At 40.0% G+C, this 23,911-nt stretch overlaps 1 protein-coding gene across 1 annotated transcript in view; it reads left to right on the top strand.

Moving 5' to 3' along the window:
• Positions 1–9,180, top strand: part of SPON1 (spondin 1) — a 194,249-nt gene extending 185,069 nt beyond the window's left edge. The window contains exons 9-16 of the mRNA XM_065636841.1: positions 118–258; positions 614–689; positions 1,151–1,333; positions 1,671–1,841; positions 1,965–2,132; positions 3,022–3,186; positions 4,436–4,699; positions 5,539–9,180. Coding sequence (XP_065492913.1) covers positions 118–258; positions 614–689; positions 1,151–1,333; positions 1,671–1,841; positions 1,965–2,132; positions 3,022–3,186; positions 4,436–4,699; positions 5,539–5,702 — 1,332 coding nt within the window. The 3' untranslated portion in view covers positions 5,703–9,180. The remainder of the gene's footprint in view (positions 1–117; positions 259–613; positions 690–1,150; positions 1,334–1,670; positions 1,842–1,964; positions 2,133–3,021; positions 3,187–4,435; positions 4,700–5,538) is intronic.
• The last annotated feature ends 14,731 nt before the right edge of the window (positions 9,181–23,911 follow it).

Below are 23,911 nucleotides of genomic sequence, written 5' to 3'. Positions count from 1 at the left end.
TTGGAATTTTTCAATTTAGCATTTTGGATAAATTTTTCTATCTGCATATGAATTATACAGTTATTAATAATTTTTAGTTTCTTTCTAAACCTTTTTTAATAATTATTTTTATTGCAGTCTCCTAACAAACCTACAGTGCCTCAAGAGAAGATCAGGCCACTTACAAGCTTAGATCATCCTCAAAGTCCATTTTATGATCCAGAAGGAGGATCTATCAAGCTGGTAGCCAGAGTTGTCATTGAAAGAATTGCACGCAAGGTACAAATATATAAAATTCTCAAGCAACTAAAAAAAAAACCAACTGCTTCACAAACAGAAAAAAACAATCCTTCCTCTCCTCCCGCCCTGCAACCTATAATCCCTAGCCTACCTACAACAAAGATAATGGCAGAAAATTACAAAAACTGTTTCTTGCATTTAAAACTGCATTAAGGTATTATTTCTCCTACTTCTGGTAATTACTACCTGTGCTTAATTGGGGAATACATAGGAATTAGAAGATTTTAAAAGTGCTGCAGATGTACTAGTGTTTCACAGTATACTGTTTTAGCCCCTTTTGCTGAGAACACATATGAGTTTTCTATATCCAATCTCCACAATAATTTCTTTGCAGGGGGAGCAATGCAATATTGTACCTGACAACATAGATGATATTGTGGCAGATCTAGCACCAGAGGAAAAAGAAGAAGGTACTTTTAAAACTAGTTTGTGATGTGCTAATTTATATTTTGTTCCATTCTCCACTGTAATTTCTAGATAAAGTACAAAATTGACTTAGAAGCAAAAGTCTCATCCACTGCCAAAAACTGGTTTAGTTTTCATCTTTTCTGGTATCTACTATTAGCCTTCCCTTACACAGCAAAGAAATGCCATGCATACCTGGAAGATGACAATAACAATAAAAGCAATAAGAGAAGCTTTTTGGGGTTCAAAGTTTGTTTGTTTGTTTTAATGAAAGAAATGAAAGTTGGTCATTGATTTTTTTTTTTTCTTTTTTTTCTTTCTTTCTTTTGGGTTAAAAACAGAGAAGATAGAGTGCAGGAGGAAAGAATGTATCCTAGTAGCATCTAAAGTAATTGCCAGCCAAGTAAAGAGAAGTAAACAGAGGACAATCTATTTTTAACATTCACTTCCTTTTCTTACTTTTCAGATGATACCCCTGAGACCTGCATATATTCAAACTGGTCACCATGGTCAGCCTGCAGCTCTTCTACCTGTGAAAAGGGCAAGAGGATGAGGCAGAGGATGCTTAAAGCTCAGCTGGACCTCAGTGTGCCCTGCCCAGATACCCAAGATTTTCAGCCTTGCATGGGTCCAGGCTGCAGTGATGAAGGTAATCAAGAGGAAAGGGTGGAGGAAAAGAATGCCTTGTAGGGTTTACTTTTCCTTTAAAGTTCTTAAAGCTGTTGGTTGCTGTAGTACGACTTGGGTTATAGTAAACAGAGGAATAATTGCCAAAGAATACAAATTGTCTCCGGTCAGTTCTGCAGCTCATCTAAGTTGGTGCATGAAGTATTCAGACCTATAGGGGAAAGGAGTAAAGCAAGCAATAGAGGGGAGGACAGAACATGACAGGCAGCATAAAAGGGATACTGCACACAAATAGGCAGCTACAGATTTATCAGCAATTCTGTTGATATTAGCAATTGAAATGGTTCTCTGTATTTTAGATGGTTCCACTTGCATGATGTCTGACTGGATTACATGGTCCCCCTGTAGTGTTTCCTGTGGAATGGGAACGCGATCTAGAGAGAGATACGTAAAACAGTTCCCTGAAGATGGCTCTATGTGCAAAGTGCCCACTGAAGAGACTGAGAAATGTGTTGTAAATGAGGAGTGTTGTAAGTATTTTATTCACCTTTGTAAAATCCAGCCAGTAGTAGCAGCACTGCCCAAACCTTTTTTTTTTTTTTTTTTTAAATGAGATTTATTAGCAAACAATTTTCTCTGTCCATTTTGAATAGCCCCTAGCAGCTGCCTCGTCACTGAATGGGGAGAGTGGGACGAATGCAGTGCTAGCTGTGGCACGGGGATGAAGAGACGACACAGAATGATCAAGATGACTCCTGCTGATGGATCCATGTGCAAGGCAGAAACCACAGAGGCACAGAAATGCATGATGCCCGAGTGCCGTAAGTATCCAGGAGCTTATCTCCTCTGTTATCAAGAGAGGCATCATTTCTTACACGTTGCTCCGTCACACAAAGAATATAGCTAAACTAGAAGCAATGTTGCTTTTTCATGTTCTCCTTAAAATTCAGTCCCTTAAGGAATGTGCATTAAGTATGACATTCACCATCAGGATGAGAGTATCAGTAAGAAAAATATTCAGAGGTATCCTGTTACTGTATTACCCATAAAGTGATGTGTATATTAGGAAGCCATACCTAAGTAACTCTCATTTATCAAATATGAGGTATATTTAATCATAAGGTTAGAATAAAACAATGCCCTCTCCTTTTAGCCCATGAATAGTTCAGAAATAGAGGTGCTCCTTTTGTATAGTCAACCAGCCTCACCCTTACTGTCACTATCAATATTGGTTTTAATTTCTTAAGAAATGTTAAGATTTTTGTCAAAGGTGGAAAGAATTAAGTTTAAAAATATTTTTGGTAGATAAAATGTAGAAGTATTGTATTTTAGACTGTATCAATTTGACTTCCAGTTCTGTCCACTGCAACAATCCAGGGTTTTTTATAGGAGTTATGATTGAAACATACCTTCTTAAACTATTTATTCTCTGGAAGCACTGGCACTCTGCAGATATGAATAAGATATGGAGAAATATAGGAAAGAAAAGGTATTAAAACCAAGCAAACCTTTCAATTTAATATTGTGTTTTCTGAGCTTCTTCAGGAACATCATTCAGCTTGTGATTCATTTTGTCCAAAGTGACAACAAAGTATAATTGCTTGATGACAGATAAATCATAGTACATTTTCCACCAGTATTATTTTCAAAATGTATATCTTCATAATTTATGTATAATAAGAATTCATTACCTTTTTGTTTTCATATTAGATACCATCCCATGTCTACTCTCTCCCTGGTCTGAATGGAGTGACTGCAGTGTAACATGTGGGAAGGGAATGCGAACCCGGCAAAGGATTCTGAAATCTGCTGCTGAGCTCGGAGACTGCAACGAGGAACTGGAACAAGCAGAGAAATGCATGCTGCCCGAATGCCGTAAGTGTGGGAAACTCTCTGGAAAGAGGAGGCGACTGTGTGTCAGTCTATGGGTCAAAAGTCTATCACCATTTTTTAGCACCACTTCTTAGATAGGAGTATTATTAACTGTGGAATTTTTTTTTATTATTATTATTATCATCGTTCACTTTCAGCTATTGAGATCTGGAATATAACCACATCTTAATTTTTGCTTGCCTTATTTAACCATATGCTGATGATCAATATTGCTTTGGGTACGCAGTTTCTGCACATTTAACACACTACACTTCAGGCAACAATTAGTGCACTTCCCAATAGTAAGTAAGTCAGAATTATGAAACCTATTTTTCACTCAAATGCAGAATGTGTACTAGGAAGGACAGAAGGATTAAAATCACTTGTGTGATTCTTTTAGCTCACAGAAAGAGCACAAAAGAGGCTCACTCCATCTTTGATACATCTCTGAACTGTATTGCAGCCTTTTTACTGATCTGCATCCCTTTGCAACCCGGAATATCACGAGCCAGTGGATGGTGTGGACACAGCTGCGTTGATTTTTTACCTGACTCCACAAAAATCCCCCACTTCTTGGGTGGTACAAATTTCTAGTTCCTTTGCAGTCTTTGTGAAGCATGATAGCCTAAGGCACTGCTGAATGAATAAGTCCTGTTGCCAGATGGTTTATGAGGCTTTCTAACTATTTTTCACAGAAAGTGTTGGTTAAAAAGGCCTTTACACTGTAATTCAGCTTCTCTTAAATAATGTGAAATATTTTTATTATTATTCACTGGGGCTATAAGTTTTAAGCAGTGCTGAAAGATGAAAACTTTTAAGACAATGTTATTAGTGAATTTGCTTATTTCATAACACTATAAGAAAAGCAAGGCTTAGATCACGGAGCAATCAGATTCTTTGTAAATATAACTCAATTTTTAACAGCTTTTTGTTATAAAACAGACATATGGGTGTACAGAATGGAAAACTGAAGAAGGCACAGGAGAATTATTTATATTTTTTTGTAATTTTAGTGATCTGCCAGCACCACTCTTGAAAAAGAAATTGAGGAAAGTGCCAAATAATAGTTCTGCTAGAAATGGACTCAGAAAATTTTGACATGTAGCCTCACAAAATTTGCTAAAAAGCCTTGAGGCTTCAGTTGCATTCATGTATTTAGGATGTAAAAACACATTTGGCGCATCTGTGTGTTTCTTCTTGACCTTATGTTCAGACCTTATGCGTTTCATGTAATATTCCTCCTTCTTCGCAGCCATCGACTGTGAGTTAACAGAGTGGTCCCAGTGGTCTGAATGCAATACCTCATGTGGAAAGGGCCATATGATCAGGACAAGAATGATTAAAATAGAACCACAGTTTGGAGGAACAGCATGCCCAGAAACTGTCCAACGTACAAAGTGTCGACTAAGGAAATGCCTGCGAGGCCCAGGTATGGAAAAAAGGCGCTGGAAAGAGGCCCGGGAGAAAAGGAGAAGTGAACAAGCAAAAAAAAATATAGATAGTGAGCAATATCCAGGTAAGTGTCAAACTATTGTTCAGTATGCTCACGTCTGTTTGTCTTTTCTGCACAACAGGAGTTTGTGGGCAGCTCCACTTCATGCTGCGAGAACACTTTTAGCATTTCAGTCTAGGGAAAGTTTCAGCAATAAAGTACAGCACAGCCACTTTCAGAGTTTGCCCATCATTAAAAACACGCGACCCATGTTTACGGCTCAGTGGAAAAAGGCTCCATCTGTCAATGTCCCATCACTGAGAATATTTTAGCTGCTTCATTATGAAGTGTGGAATGTGAAAAATCTGGAATTTAGACCTGGCAAAGGGCTGGCTGCAGTTTCTGCAGAACTAGGTGATAATCTTTGCCTCCAGTTTGAACCTCTGAACTTTGAAAATATTTGTTCCTGGATCCAGTGCTGAATTTCAAACCTGAACTGATTTCCACCCCAGTAACCTGATTCAGACTCAGACTGGTCTGAGAGATCTGCTTGGACTGCTTTTTCAGTAAGGGACAGTATTTTCAAGCACTGATGCCTCAACTCAATAAAACATAATATCTTTTGCTACAGTTTATATTATTGGGATATGAATTACTGCTAAGCTGTGGTTCTTGCTCTGACACTTAACAGTTTCTTAATTTTATTTGTGTTTTATATTGTAGACAGTAAATTTCTTTTTGAATATGTTTTTTCAATGTTTGACAAATGTACCTTGATTATACTTAAGTGAGGTTTCTTAATTCCTGCTGTAACAAACTAGGCAATACGCTGTCTTAGATTGAGAAGATGTAAGTGTGCACACATACATAGTGGTACACGTATTGAAATACTAAAAATTTAATCAAATAACTTGTTTTTTTAGTTTGTAGGCTGAAACCATGGACTGCTTGGACAGAATGTTCTACATTCTGTGGAGGGGGAATTCAGGAACGCTACATGATGGTAAAGAAGAGGTCCAAAAGTACTCAGTTTACTAGTTGCAAAGACAAGAAGGAGCTAAGAGCATGTAATGTTCATCCTTGTTAACAAAACACAAGGCTCCCGAGTGATGCACTCTGAGCTAAATGGAAAGTCAACCTTGGTTTGATTTTTAAAACAAAAAAATATGTAAAGTGTATATCAGTTTTCATTTTTGCAGTGTGGTTTGCTTTTTAGTCTTGCTGGTGCAAGAAATGTATTTTATAAATATTTCCTCACAGATTTATGCTGAGAGTACATCTTTGGTACTCCAGCCAGCCCTTAATGCATAAAAATAGTAGGTCATTATGAGTCATTTAACTGAAATACAGACATATCTGTGGACATGGAATAGCCATATAGAAATACTACTTGTAAAGACATGGGATGCATGCATATTAACATAACTAAGTTGAAGTGACATGTTTCATATGTGGGAGGATTTCTTTCTCAGTTTGATTTTGAAAATCCAAAGCAGTGCCTATGTGATACACAACTATGCCAAGGAGTAATTTTAGTAATGCTGGTTCAATAATATTAAAGGTGCATGTTTATCTTTTTACAGTATTGGGTTAAGCTGATAGTTATAATAATTATCCTACAATGCTTTTCTTCACATGGATGCTATGGTCCATGCAAAATGGTCTTTGTTTCTTTAAAACTTAAAAAGGAAATAATTTGTGCAGCTCAATAGTGATGACTGCCCACTACATAGTCATAAGTCAAAACAGCACACAAAGAAAATGTATGAATGTCATAATATTTAGATGCCATGTTCTTATATTTGGCCTATCAACTGCTTCACAAAATGGATACAGAACTAAAAGAAATTGGCCCAAACAGAGACAGTCATGCAGCTCTGTCACGGAAAGACTTCCACACGAGAGACACTAAAAAATTAGATTCATTCTTGTGTGAGGATGTTAATCATAGGAGAAGAAAGAAAAAGGTCTATAATCTAATAAAAGTAGTAGAGAAAAGGTGAGCCAGTTTCTCATGCATCCCTTCTAAGAAACAAAGGGAGCCTCTGAAATGAAACAATGACAGCTTCTGAAAATATTAATTACAGATTGACACAAATATATTCACAGCAGTGTCATTTATGTGTTTTTACTCAGCGTATAGGAAGATAGAAATTTACTAAATTTGTAAGAATTACTGATTTGTAGATATACTAGCCCAGATAAATGACTTCCCTGACTACTTGAGTGATCAACCAAACTGCCTGAGATTAGAAAACGGCTCCTCACCATTCTAATTGCTTTTTCTATTTTACATCATCTTCAGCTCTCATCCCAGTGTAGGACCAGTGAGACCTTGGGCTTCACTTGCTATTGGAATATAATACTGTCCTGTACAAGTTAACATTAAAGATGAAAGATGAAGAGGATGGGTTATCTTTTGGTTCAGGAAAGGCAGCATACACCTATGTCTCTACATAAGTAATAATAATACCGACTCCTAAAACAAGCTTGAGAGAAATGAATGGACAAAAATTCGTTTTATAGTCTCTTTAAACCAGCCTTAAGTAATTTACTCTCTTCTTAGCCCTTGGTTACAATCCTTCTAACCAGGTTTTAAGTGTCTGCACTTGATGTGAACCACAATGTGTCGAGGCTGTTCAGCTTCACCGTCACCACCCTGGGCATCCTCTCGTTACCACCTGTACCTGCACAGGGTGGGTTGGTTACATGACACTGTAGGGCTTTCCATCATCATTTCTCCACCGAACACTGCGAGGGCTGCTCTGGACTTCCACAACTCTCACATCCCACCCCCTCAAGGTATTTTACAGCTTTTTTTTAGACCTGGAACGAAGGGAAGCCCCGGGAAATAATGGAACCAACCACAGTGTTCAGCCTCTCTTGCTGCTGCTAAATGAAATGGGTGCAAACCCATGGTGAACCAAACCAGGAGAAAAAAAAAATACAAGACTTAATGCTAAAACCAAACACTTTACCTTTTGCACAGCTTGGCTTATTTAATAATATGAATTCAGATAGTTTGCCTCCCTGTGCCTGTTGAAAAATTCTGCAGTTTATGTCTCTAGAGCACTGTCACTACAGTGTAGCAGCAAGACAGTCCCTAAGTGATGTATGTATAACCTTACCTTGCACGTTACCCATTTACAAACAAAATAACCCCCAACCCAACAACACAAAAAAAACCACCAACAGTGGAGTGACACAGATACTAAAGGCGTGACCATCTGAGCATATTTCAGATGGAGAAACAGATGTTTCTGTGATGCTATGGCTGCAGAGAAGGGCCACAGCAACCGATGCCGGGTGCTCAGCCACTTACCACCTACCTTTGAGCTGCTCTTGCTGAGCCTGACAGAGGCTATCCCAGCTGAGGCTAAGCATCCAAAAAATAACCTTCGACTATGAAATGTGTGACAGAGGGGGTTTTGTAGGCTTGGATCTGTGAGATCTTGGGACATAGGGAGCAGAAGGAAGTTTCTCCTGAAAAGAGAAAAATGATATGAGTTTACAGACTATATTTTATCTCATCAGCCCTTACCACTCGTTCAAGCTAATCTTGCAAAACTGTGCCTGTTTCTGCAAATAATCAATTAAAACCAATGTTAAGTTATTTTCATTTTTATGCTTATTCCAGTTCAGCAAGCTGTTTTGTCTTTTAATTACTCCCTTTGCCAAAGGCTACATAGTCAAAATACACCTTTAAGTACGTGGGAAATACATAACACCTTTCTGAATGTGCCCACGAAACTGACCATTGAAACAATCTGGCATTCCTTTCGCTGTGGTTCTTACTAATTTGATTCTCCATATACATTTTTTTCTGTCTTAGGAGGCTGTTCAGTGTGATTTCCAGCCATTTCTCTTAGGTTCAGTAAAGTTATGAATGTTGGATTTTTTTTCCCCCACCACATTAATACATGTGATGACAAGATAGACTGCAGTGGGTCAGAAATATGTGATCATTCCTGCTTAGGTTCAGCTTTTCACACTGTTTTTCTGTTGAAACACTTTACAAGTCACTTGTCTTTCTTCTAACTTGATACAAAAGAAATATTTAAACTTGTTACATTTTGTAAAAAAAAAACAAACACAAAAACAAGTGAAGAAAAAAATAAGAGGTTGATTTTCTATTCAGAAAAAAAAAGCTCTGATATAAAATATGTAGAAGTATTGCATTGTTACTGTAAACTTTCTAGTAGTGTAATAGCTGCTGATTATCAGTCAATAAAAATGAAAACTGTTATCTCCTGCATAATACTGCTGAACTGAAAGCACAGATATCACTCCAGTTTTGTAGACCTCAGTTATCAGATTTTAGCATTGTGTGTATGGGTTTTTTTCTAACATACCAACTGTAGAAGCTTTACACATAATAATAAAAAAACGAGTTAGGGGCTTAACAAATGTACAGTAGAACTCTGTGTGTGCAGCATACAATTTAAACAAAATTTTTGTTTGTGTTTTTAGATTTCCTTCATTGTTTTTGTTTGCTGTGGAATTATGAAAAAGCTACCATGAATATTTCTTACCAAAGTCTTGTGTAGATGTTTTGTAGCTGTCTGGCTAACACATTATTATTATTTTGGAATAAAGACATCTTTACTATGAATTTTATACTTGTACGAGATTCTGTTCAATTAATATGATTATGTACATCAAAAAACCCACACACTTATCAATATAAGAAGCCATGCACTTATTTACATTGCACTTCTTCTCAAGCTAACAGGATGTCTATAGGCGGCTGGCTTTTACTAGAGCCAGTCTTTCCACTTGAAAGTTATTTGCATCGAGTTTTTTGTCAAGTAGTTTTTTTGTCTGTAAGAAACCACAAGGTAACTTAGGATTGTTACTCAAATTACCCTGCATTACTCTACTGCTGGTTTTGTTGCTGTTGTTAAAAATAAAAGAGAAACTACCTAAAAGAACACATTTTAAAGCCTGGTGATACATGAATGAAAAAAAAAAAAAATTGTTAAAAATGAGCTGTCAAAAAGTCTGGGATTTTGTGCAACTTTCAACTGGTATTTTGTGCTACTACAAGACTACTCAGGTGTACTGCAAGTGTATGTCATTGACGATTACACAGAAAAGTGCAGCAACGGGGTGAGCCACTCAGCAGAGCTGGCGCTGTGGAAATGCAACTGTAAGTAACATCGTGCAGCCAGCTAGAAGTGCCCAGCATGTTCACCAGAAAACCCCTATTCTAAAAGTAAAGCGTAACAAGGCTGAGGTGGACCTAGAGATAGCTGCCTGGAGATGACAAGCCAGGAGGTGCTCGCTGATAACTGAAGGCAGTCTGGTCCAAGAAAACTCCACGGGCATTTAGCTGTTTGCTCTTACTAGAAAAACGTTTGGTATTTCCAAGCGGCTGTTTTGGGGCAGGTTTCTCAGCGTGTCCAACAGCAGCAGGAGGCACCCCAGCAGCGTTGCTCCCCTGCAAGGAGCTGCCTCCGCACCGAGCATCCCTGCTGTGGTGGCACGGGGTGCCTGGGACAGGGACAGTGCCTCTGCCACCCAGCCGCTCCCCGCGGGTCCTCTGCCGCAGCATCACGCAACCTTTGTGGCCACTTTCAGAATCACAAAGCTTAACTCACCTTTCTGTAATCCCTGCTTTAGTTTGTTGGCAAATATTGGCGTTTCGGCAAAAAAAATTCCTAATCCTTTTGTCTTCAAATAAGACCAAGAGCCCTGAGCCTGCCTGGCTTGAGCAGAGGGGTCACTGCGATGGCAGTCACAGCTGTCTGGTTTAGCAGGACAAGTCACCTTGTCCCCTTCACATCATGTATAACCAATGGACAAAGACTTTTCTGGAGGACAATTTACAGTACCCAAGTGAACCAACTAACTCTTTCTCAGCTGACAGTGTGAAACTAAGTGAATTTATGGAGCAATTTAATGTTCTGGCAAACCAAATGGAGAGACATCTGGAACAGCAATCATGATCTTATGGCCCATAAAGCTGTATCAGAACAGCTTTTCCTCAGAAGAGGTCACAGACCACCTAAATCAGCAGAGTGAACATATGGCCTCTTCAAATACTAGCCATCTAAGTGACTGCTTGGGACTTACTTGACAGTATGCCTGGCCTAACTTAAGATGCTCTTCTTTGCACGGCCAACAAACCTAAACCGTAACCAGGATGGCAGAAAGACAATGGGTAGAGCAGGTCCTCAGCTGTGATTTGTAATATGAGTAAATCAATTAACTTTCCTTCTAGGAGTATCTGCCATCCTCAGGGCCACAGATACCAAGTTTCTGGAGTGGGAAAAAAAATAGCAAACCCCTGAAAGTATGTAGAGCTCTTAGCTAAAATCTGAAGTCTATCATCGCAGACTATTTGACAACTATCATTTCCATTTCTGATATAGCTATTAATGCCACAACATATTGTCATGTAGCTGTGCTCTTAACTACAAAGCAAACTATAGGGGGTGTGTGTATCTGTAAATATATGTATTAATATATAAATGGTATACAGTGCATACATATACTTTTTTTATTATTTGTTTTTGGTTGTTTTTGTTGTTGTTGGGTTTTTCTTTTTTTCCTCTTAGGAAGCAGCATACTAACTACTGGGAGGGGGGGAAAACCCTTACCAGTCAATCGAAATGTGCTTAAAAATCTCTTGCTACCAAGTTTCAGGCACTCAGCATTCTTTCCTCCACATGCAAACCCATTTAAGATCTTTATTGCAACACTTTCAACTTTGGGACTCAGTCGCTTTATGCAGTGTTGTGCAAAACAAAGCAATTACAACCCACCTGAACGATATTGAGTTTTGTCCCCTCTGGTTTCCAAAAGACAGAACAGTTTGTGCCATAACTAATGGGCACGTTAACTGCTCAGTAAGCAATGAATTTTTCATATGTGGTCTAAATAGCTTAACACATCTAAAATGCTAAGGCTTGGAGCTCTGCATTCTTAGCTGCTCCATAAAAGTCCTACGGAACATTGTTTATTCTGCCATCAGTAGTAAACTTGCTAACACCGAAGCAGAAAAGTTGTCCCTTTCTACTTGCTTATCAAATGAAGCATTTCTCACCACCTCCCTCAATGCACTGTTTGGGCCAGTGGTGGCAATGCACTCTTTCAGCGGAAAAGTGCCCACTGCCTTCAAAAGGCAAAAAATCCCTGCATGTCCCCTCCATTGTGCCAACTACCACCTTAGTGCACTGAGCCCCAGGGCCATCCCAATCACCAGAGTCATGACAGTGCCAACTGAACAGCTTCTCTGTGAAGCTTCGACATGCCACCAGATGATGCTCTACAGGGAAATGCCAAGGGCATGGTACAACACTTACTTTTTAAGGCGTTTCAGAAGTTCTCATTTTAGGCACAACAGGCTGGACTATGAATCTCCAGACATGGCGAGCAACCACACTCCTGGTGCTCACCCATTAACACTGGAAGTGACCAAGGGCCTTAAACACTCACCCACCCAAGGCCCAAATGCAGAAAGAACTCCAAAGCAGCATGGTGTGCACCAAACTAGCTTTACCTAAACTGTCTTTTAACCTGAAAAAAAAGAGCGAGTATGCATGCATTTAAACAAAAGAAGAGCAAACAGGAAAAGTGTCAAATCACAGAATCTTTCCAAGTAATGCTGTCTCTTCCACTTAAAGACCTGGATGATGCTGCAAAAAAAGTCAACCCCTACCTATGCCTGTAGCAGCCGAGGCTAGCGCGGAGAAGGTGGTATGATCTGGTCTATGCAGAAAGCATCAGAACCTCAACCACAGCATCAGAACCTCTGCCAACACTGCCTGTAAAACTAGAGCAGGCAGGACCAATGCCAGAGTTAGGGTTAACAGAATAAAAGCACCCCAAAGCTGAATTCCTAGCAGGACCATCCAGCTTTGGAGAGGTGGTGAGCACCACCTGGGGAGAGCCAGTGGCTCATCCCTGCACTTGAGCAGCTTAGGTCTTGGGTCAGCAGAACAAGAGGTCCCAAAAGCATCATCCAGCTCCTGGGGAGGTACAGCGAGGACAATACATAACCGTAGCTAGTGCCGCATCCACAAAGTCTCCTTAAGTAACACCTCCCTGCGCCCCCCCTCGCCCCAGATAGGACAAATGAGGTTAGGGTTTGGATTTATACTTTTGTTGTATCAGTGTAAGCACCGAGCCAAAGGAGTTTGGCCAACAGCTGAAAAAAATGTAGATAATACCCACAAAGCTTGAGGTACTATGTGTTGTTTTCCCACAATACCTATCAACGTCATTCAGAAGAACAAAAAAGTTTTGAATTACAGAGCCTTAAACCCACTTGAGCATCGAGGGAACCAAACCAGTGTCTAGAAAATTAAAGATGGGATCTAGATTATCATTTTTAAATGTGAAAGTGGCCTACATCATGAGTTCAAAATGCATAAAATGTTATGAATGGGGGAGTACAATCTCTATACCACTTACATGAAAAGATACAAGAAAAAAATGTGCAAGTACAGGGACAGCACTTCCAAGTGCAAACAAGCAGCTCTACTACTTAGAAAGCTTAAAACATTTATGCTAGCTCTCAGAAGTCTCCAGTCATACAGTCTATTTGCAAACTTGCAGTTCTAGTTACTTTTCTATGAAATGTTTCAACTTCTAGTTCATATCTACCTTAAATATCAGAAATGAGCATAAACATCTGTAAATGAAACATTCCTGTGGGACACAGCAGTGTACAGAAAGGAATATTGATACCAACACACATACATGTACAGGCTTTAAATATATTTACTGTAACCGCGCCTACCAGAGCAATAAAATCAGAGCCCACAAGATGGCACTGGAAGCCAATGCAGCTACATGTTTAACAAAAATAATAAAATCCCAACTAAGCAGTAAAGTCTCCATGCACAGCATCACTGACCGCAAGGGTCTGCACAGGGTTTAGGCAGCATTTTTCTCTCTGTATCTCCCAGCTCACAACTGCTGACCCTGGGAGCCTTACCATGGCTTAGCTGCCTGCATACATGGCAGGTATCTGACGTGAATTTTCAATCTGACTTTCTTTAATTAGCTGAAGAAATACCACTGGACACAAACTGGATGGGAAGTGGGTGAGAGGGAGGTAGTGAAATAAGCTAACAACCTATTTTCTGCCCATGAAGCCGAAGACCGCTATGGATGGCTCTTCCAGTGAGGCACCCATACCTTCCCCTAGAGAAAAAGCATTTTTATGAATCTTCAGAAGCAGCTACATTGCAGAAATCCTGCAGACCAGGCAGTAAACCACTTTGCTGGGAGGCAGGAGTCCTAGGGCTTAAAACAATCCTGCAAGGGAGGGCAAAGTAGATGAGGTTTAAAGTCAGCCCACCCGAATGCTCATGCTGGGGCACAGGGGCCCACAAACGAATTGAGCCGGGCTTCCCAAGCCACCCACAGCCCTGGCACGCAGGAAAATGCGTGGGCTGAAGTCAGGGCCGGAACCACACAAGGGGTTTTGAGGCTGGTGTGACTCAAAAGTTATTTTACTGCATAGTTTCTTCTTGGGTAAGGTTTTCTGTACTCAAGATGGTAAAGTGCCTGTTATATTTGTGGCGGCATTATTTTATTCACCACTATTCTGAGAAGATAAGCACTTTTTGGGTGAAAATGGTTTAGAACTGTTTAGAAATTTGAATGACTTATTACAGCCTGTGCATTCTCTTCTTGAAAAGCATTTAGAAAGCACTGTCTTTGTGCAAAGCCATCCACGAAAAATTACTATATCATGCGTGATGATCCCCACCATTAACAAGTACTCTGTACCATTTAACAGAACCAGTGAAGAAAAAAATAAATAAATAAAAAGCAAAGCTGTAATACTTATTTCGTACAAGTTTTAAGTCATGTCCAAAGCCACGTCCAGCATCACGCCGCCAGGCAGCACCACTCCCTGTCCTCCTGTTCCATCAAACACGTTCCAGCTGATAATAAAGCGTACCAGACCAAATGCAGTGCTGTGCCACAGCAGGGATCTCAAGCTCAGGACAGCAGCTCCTGCAGTGAAGCTGGTTCAGCGACCCCCGAATTCCGCAGCCACACTGACAATGAAAGCAGGGGGTGAGGAGAGCGGCGGGCACGGTGCGCTCTGGCCGGCATGCTGAAAAACCGCTGTGCTCTGGTAACCCTTGGTCCTCCCCCACTGCACACCGCAGCTGAACAGCTTTGCTTAATAACGTGTTTATATTGTTCAGTACACACAACCCCCAGACCTCTCCAGCACCGCGCTGCTCCCCCTGCGTGAAACCTGGAGAAACGTCGACCAAACTGGCAAAGAGCAGGGAGCAGAATGGCACCGTGTGACACGGTGTCAGCTGCGGCGTCACCGCGAGGGGTGACACACCAGGAGCCAGCCAGCGCGGGACAAACATACCTGCATAGGGACAGAACACACAGAGCTGCAGCATCTAAAAGGGATCGATGGCAGAAGGGGCTTCCATGGGTTTCAAGAGCAAGAAAAGCCCAGGATCAAAACGCTTTGTGTCACTGATTGGGTACAATACATGAAAGTTTTTTGGCTCAGAATCAGAAAGGACCAAAAAACCCCCCAAAAAAACCCAAATCTGAAAAACCAGTCTTTCAGAAGTTAAATACAATTTCAAAAAATTCATATACAAGGACCAATTTTGGAAAAGTTTAACTGCAGTTGAAATGAAGTATTTTAAATGTATTGTTTGATTTCATATGAGCTATTTTAAAACAGCTTTTTCTCCTTTTTCACATTAAATTCTAAAATTAAAATAGTCTTACAAGTCAAGAATACAGTGGCCTTGTCTATTTTGATGTAATTTGGAAAATGTTTTCAGTGTGAGTCACCTGACAAAGCAGAACATTTCAAATTCTTTATCAAAAAAGTTTAATTATTAAATATTATTTTTTCTATTTTTTGCCAATAAGAAAAAAATCAATTACCAATTAGAACAGGTATGCATATTATCCCAAGTAACAGTCACCAAACTAATTCTCATTTACAGTAGGCACTGCTCTACTATTTAAAGTACAAATTTTACATCGGCAATCAGATTACACAGAAAATGCTCCTATTTTTTTATTTTATGAGCTATTAAAAAAAGCTTATGTACTCATTTTAGAATTTCAAATGTAAAAATATAACTGCCAGCTAATTCCCATTTACAGTAGAAGCTGCTCTACTAATTAAGAATACACAAAAGCACTCCTAACATTTTTTTTATGATCTATTAAAAAAAATTTAAAATTTTAAATGTAAAATGTAACTGCCAGCTAGCTTAATATTTCTTTAAAATATTATATTTGTCACTGAGGTTTCTCTTTTCTGTTTATACTTGAATCACTATGTGAAAATTCATGGTACACACTGGCTTAGACAGCATCCTGCCTGCAACACTTCAAGAAGGGAAAAGTTGTTGAAGGAGGAATTCATGAGCAGAGCTGTACTGCCACAGCCTTCTCCGACCAGAGGACTAACAGGACACGTGGGGAACAGGTGTACCCTTTTTTGTATTGCTAGAAGCTGAAGTGCAGCACTTATTCTAAAGTAGTGTACATAAACACGTCTGAGGCTTGGTATATTTATCTTCTATGTCTGTTTAATATCTTCAAATACATTAACAATTAATAGTTTGCCTTCCTGAAATAATTTGCTCTCAGATACATTTTTTAGAGCTTTTCATTTCTATGGTGACCAAAACCAGACTAGCTTCTCTAACTGGGGACAGTTTGGTTATTTCTGTCCTGCTGCAGTCATCTTTTCATTTTCTATTTATAATTTTTAAAAAAATACAGAAAAAATAAGACAGAACTGATTGTACAGAACACAACTCTAACTGAAACAGAGAGTGTCTATTTTTGTGTTTCATTCATTGCAGGAAAATTAATTTCAATTAATTCCTTGAATCCCTTCAATTAATTGCTCAAAGCTATTTCCAAAAGAAAGAAAGTTGCAGAAAGAAAACCCGTAGTTTTTGCATCCAGACCAGCCTGGAGTCCCCGTCCGAGACTCCTCCAGTGCGTCTGCAGGCGGCAGCATGAGAGCAGTTATCGCCCACGGTGGCTTTGCTGTCCCCAAGCCCCAGCGCAGGCACAGAGCTGGGTGATGAACAGGCAAGCAGAGCTTCTGTAAATCAGCAGAGCGCTTCTGACTCCCAAGAGCCAGACCTGCTGTGAAATGTTCCCAGGCTCAGCAGCACAAATCCAGACCCACAAGCGCCAACATGCAGCAGCAAGCGGGTTGGTCCGCTCGGTGCCAGGAAAAGAAGATGGGCCGTTGCTGCTGCAACCCCGCGGGGATCTAGAAAGGTCAGTTCTTTCTTCAGGCACCTACTGAACACGTAGCTCCAGCTCAGAACAGACTCCTTGCGTCCTCTAGAAAAAACACCATCTCTTGAGAGCAAGATTTCTCTTTTAATTAAAACAGTACTTTGGAGAAAACTCACTTTGGCGTAGATCCAAACAAGAACTTTAACTGTTAAAGTGATCAGTTCTGTAATGCTTAAGCTTTAGGTACATGGCCCACAGAAAATACCTGCAACAACAATTTAGGCATCCAGAATCTCTCAGCGAATGTTTTGGATAAGTCAAGGCCCCCCAGAACTGATTCCAGAAATAACAGCATGGAAGCAATTGCTCAACCTCCAATTTTCAAATTGCTCCTTTAGGTCTGTTGTCTTCCCTGAGCCACCTCTGCTGGCATGAAGCAGGTATGCTAAAGTAACTGGATGCTTGGTGACATGAGTGCAGAAAAGCTCAAACAAAGCACAATCTTAGCTGAGCAAACTCTGCTCGTGAAACAACAAAACCTGGCCTCTCTTCCCTCCCCTCAAATCCTGAAAGACCAGACTGTTACAGAAGTGAGAACGACGTTGCTATGACTACTATAAATTAACATCAACTTCATCTCCTTAGCACCTTCCTTCTTAAAAATCTGGGTTTTAATCATATAAAATACTTTCAATATTAAAGTTTTCCATATCCTGTTTCTGATTTAATGTATGCTAAAAATAATTCAAATATTTCAATAATTCATTTAAGAGAACATGCATTGCTTTGCCCACATTTAATCATTATAACCTACCATGCATTGTAGCAGGGACTTGTGATTTGTCCTCTCACTGTCAGCAAGAGGAAGACACTCATCCTTCTGTCTTCATAAGAACCTCATATGGATGAACTAGACAGCTTTGTAATGAACCTCAGCACACACCAACAGGTTCTAATTGCCCTGATGAACCTCCCCTGGGTCCCCCAGGTGTACTGACCCCCACCTGAACCTGAAGGTTCGCTGGCCTGAGAGATTCTCACAAGCTCAGCCCTTGCCCTGCGTCCCTGCCTGAGGCCACGGCTGCTCTTTTACTGTGCTGGCCTTGGACCTGCCTCTTGGCGACAGGATTCTCTGGTGACCTGGAGTTGTGGCTGACCCTTGCTGCTGTCACTGCACCAGCTTTGTCCTTCTTGTTTGGGCAGCTCAGTTGTAACTCAGAAAACCTTACGCCCTGAGCATATGACGACTACAAAGACGCACAAGCATGAGAAGCAGCCCAGAAGCAGGTGGGCTTGTTGTGATACATGGCAGAGAGATCAGAGAAATACAATGCCAACCACATAGCCATTGCCTGCATGGGGTGTCCCATGGATTCAGTTGCTTCACATTACAGTGCTTTGATGCCCAGCTCTCCCCACGCATTCTGCGAGGACAGAGAAGAGACAAAAGTTGGGCTGCAGAGCCAGAATTACTGTGTGGGACCAGCTCTCTATGCCTCCATGCTTCATTTGTGAAGAAGGATTGATAACAATTTCTCTTCTTGCTTTTTTGCCTATTTACATCGGGGAGCAGTTCGGATCAGGCATTGTTCTATGGTATGTTGTTTAGTGTAATGAGTCTTTACACCTTTCTCGTTCACTATGTATCTCAGTGTAGCAACAACAATGTCTGAAAAATTGATCTCTGCAAAAATGATCCTTCCCTGTAGAAAAGAGGACTGACAAAGTGAATTGATCATACTTTCTTCCCAAAATAGGGTTAAGGTTGTGCATGTTTTGAATCCTATTAGTAAATTACATTACACAAGCCCAACATCTCTATTCGCTGCAACGAAATTGCAAATTAACCCCCTTTAAAAGTAGGTCAGCTTACATCACCTGAAAGATCAGTACTGTGTGATCAATCTTAATATCGTTATCAAGTAATCTGTAGAAAACTGTTGGGCAGACAATGCATTTTGACTCCATGCCCAGGGCTTATGCTTTGTGATTAATGATTGTGCTATTCCCCATTTGTCCCCTGATAAGTTACACCTGTCCACCACTTAAGCAGAATTCATCTGAAATTCAGGGAAGCACTAGAAATCACCAGAAGGGAACGAAGAACGAAAGAGGAAAAATGTTCTCAGTATTTAAGGGAAAAGTTGCTGGAAGTTCACATTTCAGACTCACTCTTTGACAACCATACACTTTCAGAGTGCTTCTGATTTAATGCTTTCCAGATATATACAGTATGTTTTACATGTTAGACTCTGAATGTATGCTTACCAATTAAGATTTTTCCCATTATCTGACCCACCAAAAGAACCCAATGTGTTGTCTGCAGGTCAGACTAAATTAGGCTGCGGTCCTCCAAGTACCAGCTGATAAACCTGCGTAATGTACGAATAGTGGATATTTGTGTTATGCCATTTACTGAGACTATGTCTTTTTGTCCCATAATATTTTCTCAAAAGGTTATTGACTGAATCATTGTTTTACTGCCATATGCGAACCATCTCTTTTGGCTGCTGCCAATGCTGCAGTTCCTCTAGATGCAGAAGGCCAGCTGAAAGCTCCTGGCTTCTAGGTCTGCCCTTCCAGTGGGATTTATACGTCATGGACTTCATTTTGGATTAAATGCACCATTTCTGACGAACTACAGGTCCACATCACCGGTTGTGCTGGAGCAACTACTTGTGGGATCGAACTGTGCTCAGGACAGCACCTTGGCTCAAAATGAAATCAAAACCTGGGTGGCTGCATGCTGCTGCACTGAGACAGAGATAAACTGCGGGCAGTACAAAGTGTCTTGAACTGAGATTGTCACAGGACGCTTTGTTACGGCTTCAACAGATGTGTTAGCCCCTAACACGTAGAAGAAAAGTTCTGTAAATTCCAAATATAACTTACATAGTAACAAACACCTGCAGCTGTTTGCTTCATCTACTCCAGCATCTGTAAAACAATAGCATTTGAACAGTGCAAGGACAGGAACAGGGAGGACTTTGTTCTCATATTTAAAGTCTGAAGCATTATAATGTTAGGCACAGCTGCATTTTGCTTTCTTTGTTTTTCCTGACAGAATATTTTCTGTTAATTTTTTCCAAACAGCCCACTGGCAAAAGATGATGCCACGTATTGGCATTTTATAACTGTGGCGAGCTCAGCCACAGAGCAAGCAGGAGAGCCTGCACCCACCCCACCCTCCAAAAAGCCCTTTTAAAATAAGAACTCAGCTGTTCAGAACTGGAAAAATATTTTCTCCAAAATCTTACCAAGAAAAATGTTGGGTGGGTGCTTTCAAGGTAATTTTGATGTTTTTCTCGGGTGAAACTTGGGAATATGCTCATAACCTAGTGCAGAACATTTCCTGCATGAGTCTATGGAAGACAAACCACCCAGTGATTTCAAAAATATTTCAGTGTGTCAAAGAGGAAATAAATTTGAACAGCATTTCTTGGAGCTTCTTTGCTCCTCTAGAAACTCCTCAGTACCCTCTTGCATTCTTTGATTTAATATTTAAAGAAATATTAATCGATCTCTCTGGGAGCCCTATAAAACTGAGTACATCTCTAGCTACAATAAAGCCAGGAGAAATTGTACAAAAACATAACATTCACATGGCTGATATGTAACTCTTCAACAAATTCATAATTCTTTATATCTCCTAGTTACACATTTCCTGCAGCCAAGAGATGACTAAAATGATTTAACTGAATTTCACAACTTTGCAGATAATAACTGAGAACAGCAGGCAAAATTGCAGGGAAAAAAAGGAAACCACTTTCCTGCCCCCCTCATCAGGACATTTCAGTGGCTTGCTCACAGAATAAACAACCTTCCCAGTACAAAAAGCAGTAGGAATCTTGTGGTTTGGAATTTAGGTACGTGGTGGGGGGTAGTCGTTGTTGTTGTTTGGTTTTGTGTTGGTTTGGTTTGTTTGTGTGGGGGTTTGGGTTTTTTTGAACCCACATAATACACCACAAAATGTGGGATTTTTTTATGAAACACAAGTGTCCCATGTAAAGTTCTCCTCACAACTTTAAATGGACCTTGCCTTTTATGTGCTAGAAAAGGTGGTATCTAAATGCATAGGTATCTTCCTCTGCCAGACAGCTGAACCTCAAGCTCTATTCACAAGCATTTGATAAATTATATGTACAGAAATACAGTTCCCATCCCTTCCTCTGACATTTAAACATTCTTCTCAACAGAACCGAGCAAATTCCCTTGTAGAAGGGTGGGAAAGACATTGCACATTGTACTGGCATAAGCAAAAAGGAAATCCAAGAAGGGAAAAACACGGCCGAGGAGGCTTGGTTTCCCATCCTGCTCTTCTCAGGACTGAGGAAAAGGGCTGGGACTACATGAGGCCAGATGGAGGCAGAAGCTTCCATGGAGCCGCTGAGCAAATGTTCTGTTGCCTGAGCAGGAGGCTTCCTCATCTCAGCCCTCTCTACATGCCTTCCAGCCATGTGCTGAGCCTGGGATTTGAACCATCTGTGCTAGATCTCCACAGTAATAATGTAATGTTTTAGTTGGCCATAAAGTTGGGAAGAAACAACAAAAGAGATAAAATGTAACAAAAGCCAAAGAAGTGACAAAACAAATCAAATGACTGGAGAAAATGCTTCATAAATATAATTGTTAACATCTCCATGAGCCAGTAATTTGACAGGCAAAACCACGGATGACTCAGATATTTTCAAAAGTTTTTAAAAGCTGAGTTGTTGTTCACAAATCTGACTTGATTTTATTTTTTGAGATCTCCTTTGTTTTGTTATGTTGGATACACACTTCGTACAGTGATGGTTTTATTTAACACACAAACAGAAAAACAAAAGTACCAAGCCTTGCGGATCTCAGAGAGAGCTAACAGTTTTAAAGGCAATAATATGATTTCCCATAGTCCACTTCTATGCCACGAGTAGTTTTAGTGGCTACAAAAAAGAAATAGGGAGAAATAAAATGAGAACCCATTGAAGTTTTACTTTAAACACTGCTTCTTAGTTACTGCCAAAATTCTGACAATATGCATCTGGAAAACCCTTTGACAAACAGTGGCTACAGGACATGAGTGCCTGTAGCATTCCATGCAAACACAAGAAGGGTTAAATCTGTTCCTCTTTCTATCCCAAGGGGTCATTATTATTTCTGTACGTATTACAAATGCTACCTGTCTTTCCTAGGCCCATCATTTCCCATTATTTTATGTAACGGCTGAAAAAACTAGCAGCCTTATGATGCTTAGCACTAGTTCTGTTTCTACAGTAGAGAGCTTCACAGGAAGCCCCTCAGATCAATAAACATTATACTTACTAATAAGTGTTCATTGAATCAGGCCCTCTGTTTGTTTGTTTGTTTCTGTATGAGATATGGATCCAGCTGCACCTATACAGTATTTTACAATTGTGATGTCAGTGCCCTCAGGAATGATGAATACCTTGAAATGTTACATTTGGAAGGCTCTCCACCTCAGAAGGATGTGCTGAACAACACCCACGTAGCCCACCCCCATTAAGAAGCCAGTCACACCAACCACAAAGAGCAGACCCGCATCTTTCTGTAGCTAGCGCTGGTAGAAACAAACTGCTTTCATTGCCTTCAATTGCCTTTTTTTCTGAATTGGATTAATGTGCCTCTGCTACTATTAACGCAACCTGGTCAAGCCAAAAATCCCAGCCTATTGCTTTTCGCCCCCTTCCACCTGTTTGTCCCTGGATACAGAAGAGGTTTCCAGAATCAAACCTGGTCCTGGAAGAGTTGGCAATGAAGTTTAGGATAGTTGAAATTAAGTCTTTAAACTGATATTCAGATTCTAATCCAGTCAATTGAATAAACAACTAGTAATAGGAAGAGTTTTCATAATATACCCTTTAATTCGTGGTTTTTTGAGGAGAGGAAGGTGTTATTTCCTTGGATTTTTTTTCAGAGAGGGTAGGCCAGGAAAGAATATTGCTCTTCTTATATTTATTTTTCCCCCACAATACAATTTATTGTCAATGTTACACACTTAATTTTTTTTTTGTTTGATAATTTAAGGGCTCCTTACCTTTAACATCCCAATGAGCTAAAATAAAGTTTTGGACTTCAGTTTATTCATGGCATACTCCACTGACGCCAGTGGAAAAACAGCAAGGATCAATATGTTCTACAGTGTCCTTAAAAAAAAAAATTAAAACATCACATAACTTTTTCATGAGTTGTAAATCCAAAACTGTTGCTTACATGAAAAAAACAAAACAAACTAAACCAAACAAAAACGCCCAAACAAACAAAACCCCACAAAAACAAACAAAAAACCAACCAAACAAAATGTAACCCATTTTATAAAAGGAGAAATCAAGTAAAGCCTTATGAATCCTGATACAGGCTCTAATTCCTAGGTGAATCAAGCACAGCTTTTTTGCCTGTGAGTTCAGAAATTCTGTTTTCATTTTGATCACTTCAAGGCAACAGAAATACTTTTTTCTTCTCTAGTTAAAATGTTTATCCTTGTCTCACCTCCCAGAGCCACAAAGTACAGGGCAAAAACTGCATCTTCTTCATTAAAAATAAGCAGGAAATCTCTAACAATATTCTGCTTTTCCCTCAGAATTAAACCTGAAAAGGGTCTCTACTTCAAGTTAGTTGAGACTAGGAATTATTATATATACTGATGCACCTTACCCATTTCTGTCTTTTGCCAGCTCAGTTCAGTCTATATTTTGGCCCTGCATATATTACGATCATGTCAAACTGTGAGCAAACATGAATAATTTAATGGTAAAATACTACAAAATGAATCATTCCAAATAAAATGTGAGGTAGAAAGAAGAGACTCATCCATCATAGGAAGCACCGGAGAGGCAGGAGTCTTTGAAAGGAAGTGGTGGAGACGTTCTGCTTTTAGGCATCAGAACCACAACGAAAAGGCAGCGTTTCAGGCACGCCACCCGCTCCTTGGGTCTGACCTCCCACATCTAAATCAACCTACGTCTAATGTTAGGATGAATTTTTAGCTGTCCTAGAGTGACGTCATGCAATAATCCAACTGCTGTAAATATGGTGCTTGCTGTCATCAATGAAACAAAGTTAGTTTCTATACAAGACAAGAGC

Source organism: Caloenas nicobarica, chromosome 5, assembly GCF_036013445.1.
Source record: "Caloenas nicobarica isolate bCalNic1 chromosome 5, bCalNic1.hap1, whole genome shotgun sequence".
Classification (NCBI taxonomy): Eukaryota; Metazoa; Chordata; class Aves; order Columbiformes; family Columbidae; genus Caloenas; species Caloenas nicobarica.
This window is presented reverse-complemented; position numbering and strand designations above follow the sequence as displayed.